Source organism: Nannobrachium achirus (genome assembly GCF_963921795.1).
Source record: "Nannobrachium achirus genome assembly, chromosome: 3".
NCBI classification, from domain to species: domain Eukaryota; kingdom Metazoa; phylum Chordata; class Actinopteri; order Myctophiformes; family Myctophidae; genus Nannobrachium; species Nannobrachium achirus.
The window spans coordinates 72649118-72650864 of NC_137812.1; the positions used below are offsets into that span (position 1 = coordinate 72649118).

The window sequence follows — 1747 nt, forward strand, 5'->3', positions numbered from 1 at the left end:
CTCTCTCTCTCTACCAGAGCATAATGGAACATACCAGAATTTGAGGCCAATGATTGCGTTTGATCAAAAACATGCAGCCACCACCCACCCACCCACACACACACACACACACACACACACACCCACACCCACCCACACACACACACACACACACACACACACACACACACACACACACACACACAGTAAACTCCTCCCTCCAGGCAGTGAGAACAGCAGGTCATATCAAACTGCTCAGAGTTGACTTTGGTCTGCATGTGCCTCCAGTGATCATGAAGAAGTGTGGAGCGTTGCTGCTCTTCCTGTTGTGTTTGTGTGAATGTGGGGTTCAGGGAGAGAGAGAGTGGGTCCCCACCATGGAACAGGTAAGGTACCAACTATGAAACTAAATATCTAGGATTTAGGAGTTCCAATCTGGCTTCAGAGAGTCCCATTCCACAGACACTTGCCTCATCTATTTGAGTGATTACATCAAACGTGTGATTCACGGTGGCAAATATTGCGGCATGGTCATGCTGGACCTCCAGAAGGCATTTGACACCGTTGATCATTCTATTCTGATTGATAAACTCAAAGCTATCGGTCTTGACAGCACAGCAATGAGATGGATGCACTGTTACGTGGTGGGGAGGGAACAGATGGTCAACGGAACCCTGTCCCCCCCTCCCAGTAAACTGTGGAGTCCCCCAAGGAAGCATACTAGGACCACTTAATATATGTAAACGACATGTCATCTGCCTGTGACTGCAATATGTTTCTGTTCACGGATGACTTGGCTCTCCTAGTCTCAGGCAGCGAGGTTGAAAAGGCCCTTAACTGTGAACAAAACATGATCTGCACCTGGCTCAGTGACAACAGACTCTCAATTCACCTTGGTAAAACTAAATGTATCCTCTTTGGAGTCAGAAACTTAGCAAAGTTGAGAACTTCACAATTAAAGTAGGTGACACTGTGATAGCAAGAAAAAAACACCTCTGCTACCTGGGTTGCATCCTGCTAATATTGTACTTTTACTCCACTACAATTATTTGAAAACTTTAGTTACAAGTTACTTTGCAGATATAAATTATAATATAAAATACATAAGATAACTTTAGCCCTATTTCATACCTAGGCAATTTTCAAACATTTTGTACGTTTACTTTTGGTACTTTATGGGTATGGGTGACCATAGCTGAGTGGTTAGGGAGCCTGCCTGGGGAACCAGTTCCCCTGGTTGTCCCCGGTTCGATTCCCGGTCAGGCAGCAATGTGTCAATGTGTCCCTGAGCAAGACCTTAACCCATAATTGCTCCCCGAGCGCCGTATATGGCTGCTCACTGCTCCTAGTTGTTATAGGATGGGTAAAATGCAGAGAATAAATTTCACGTATGTGCAAATGTACTGTGACAAACTCGTCCCGAAGGCGTGGGGCCATATTCTACTTTAAGTACCTTTTTGATGCCAATCCCTTCCTTGTAACAGAGTATTTCTAATTGCAGTAATGATACTTTTACTTTAATAAGTAAAACTTCTGAGTACTTTTTCCACCACTGATGGCAAATAAAGGAATCTGACAAGCTTACTAGGATCTCCTTTTAGTTGACCTTGTACCAGTGATTTGTGCTGTCATGAAACTATACTTTTTTTCTATTACAAACTGCTAATAAACTCTTCAACCAATCAACAGAGGCTGACGCGCTTGGAGGCCAGACTGAGCGCTGTGGTCAGCAGCATGGACCATGAAGCAGAAGCTGACTTGAGGGAGT

General features: G+C 44.4%; 1 protein-coding gene across 2 annotated transcripts in view; it reads left to right on the forward strand.

Annotated features, from left to right (window-relative positions):
- The first annotated feature begins 236 nt into the window (after positions 1-236).
- LOC308281398 (hepatic lectin-like) overlaps positions 237-1747 on the forward strand; it is an 11461-nt gene continuing 9950 nt past the window's right edge. For both annotated transcript variants that reach the window (XM_080721566.1, XM_080721567.1), the window contains exons 1-2: positions 237-365; positions 1669-1747. The exon at positions 1669-1747 is cut by the window's right edge and continues 42 nt beyond it. In XM_080721566.1, the coding sequence (XP_080577692.1) occupies positions 273-365; positions 1669-1747 (172 nt within the window). In that variant the 5' untranslated portion in view covers positions 237-272. The remainder of the gene's footprint in view (positions 366-1668) is intronic.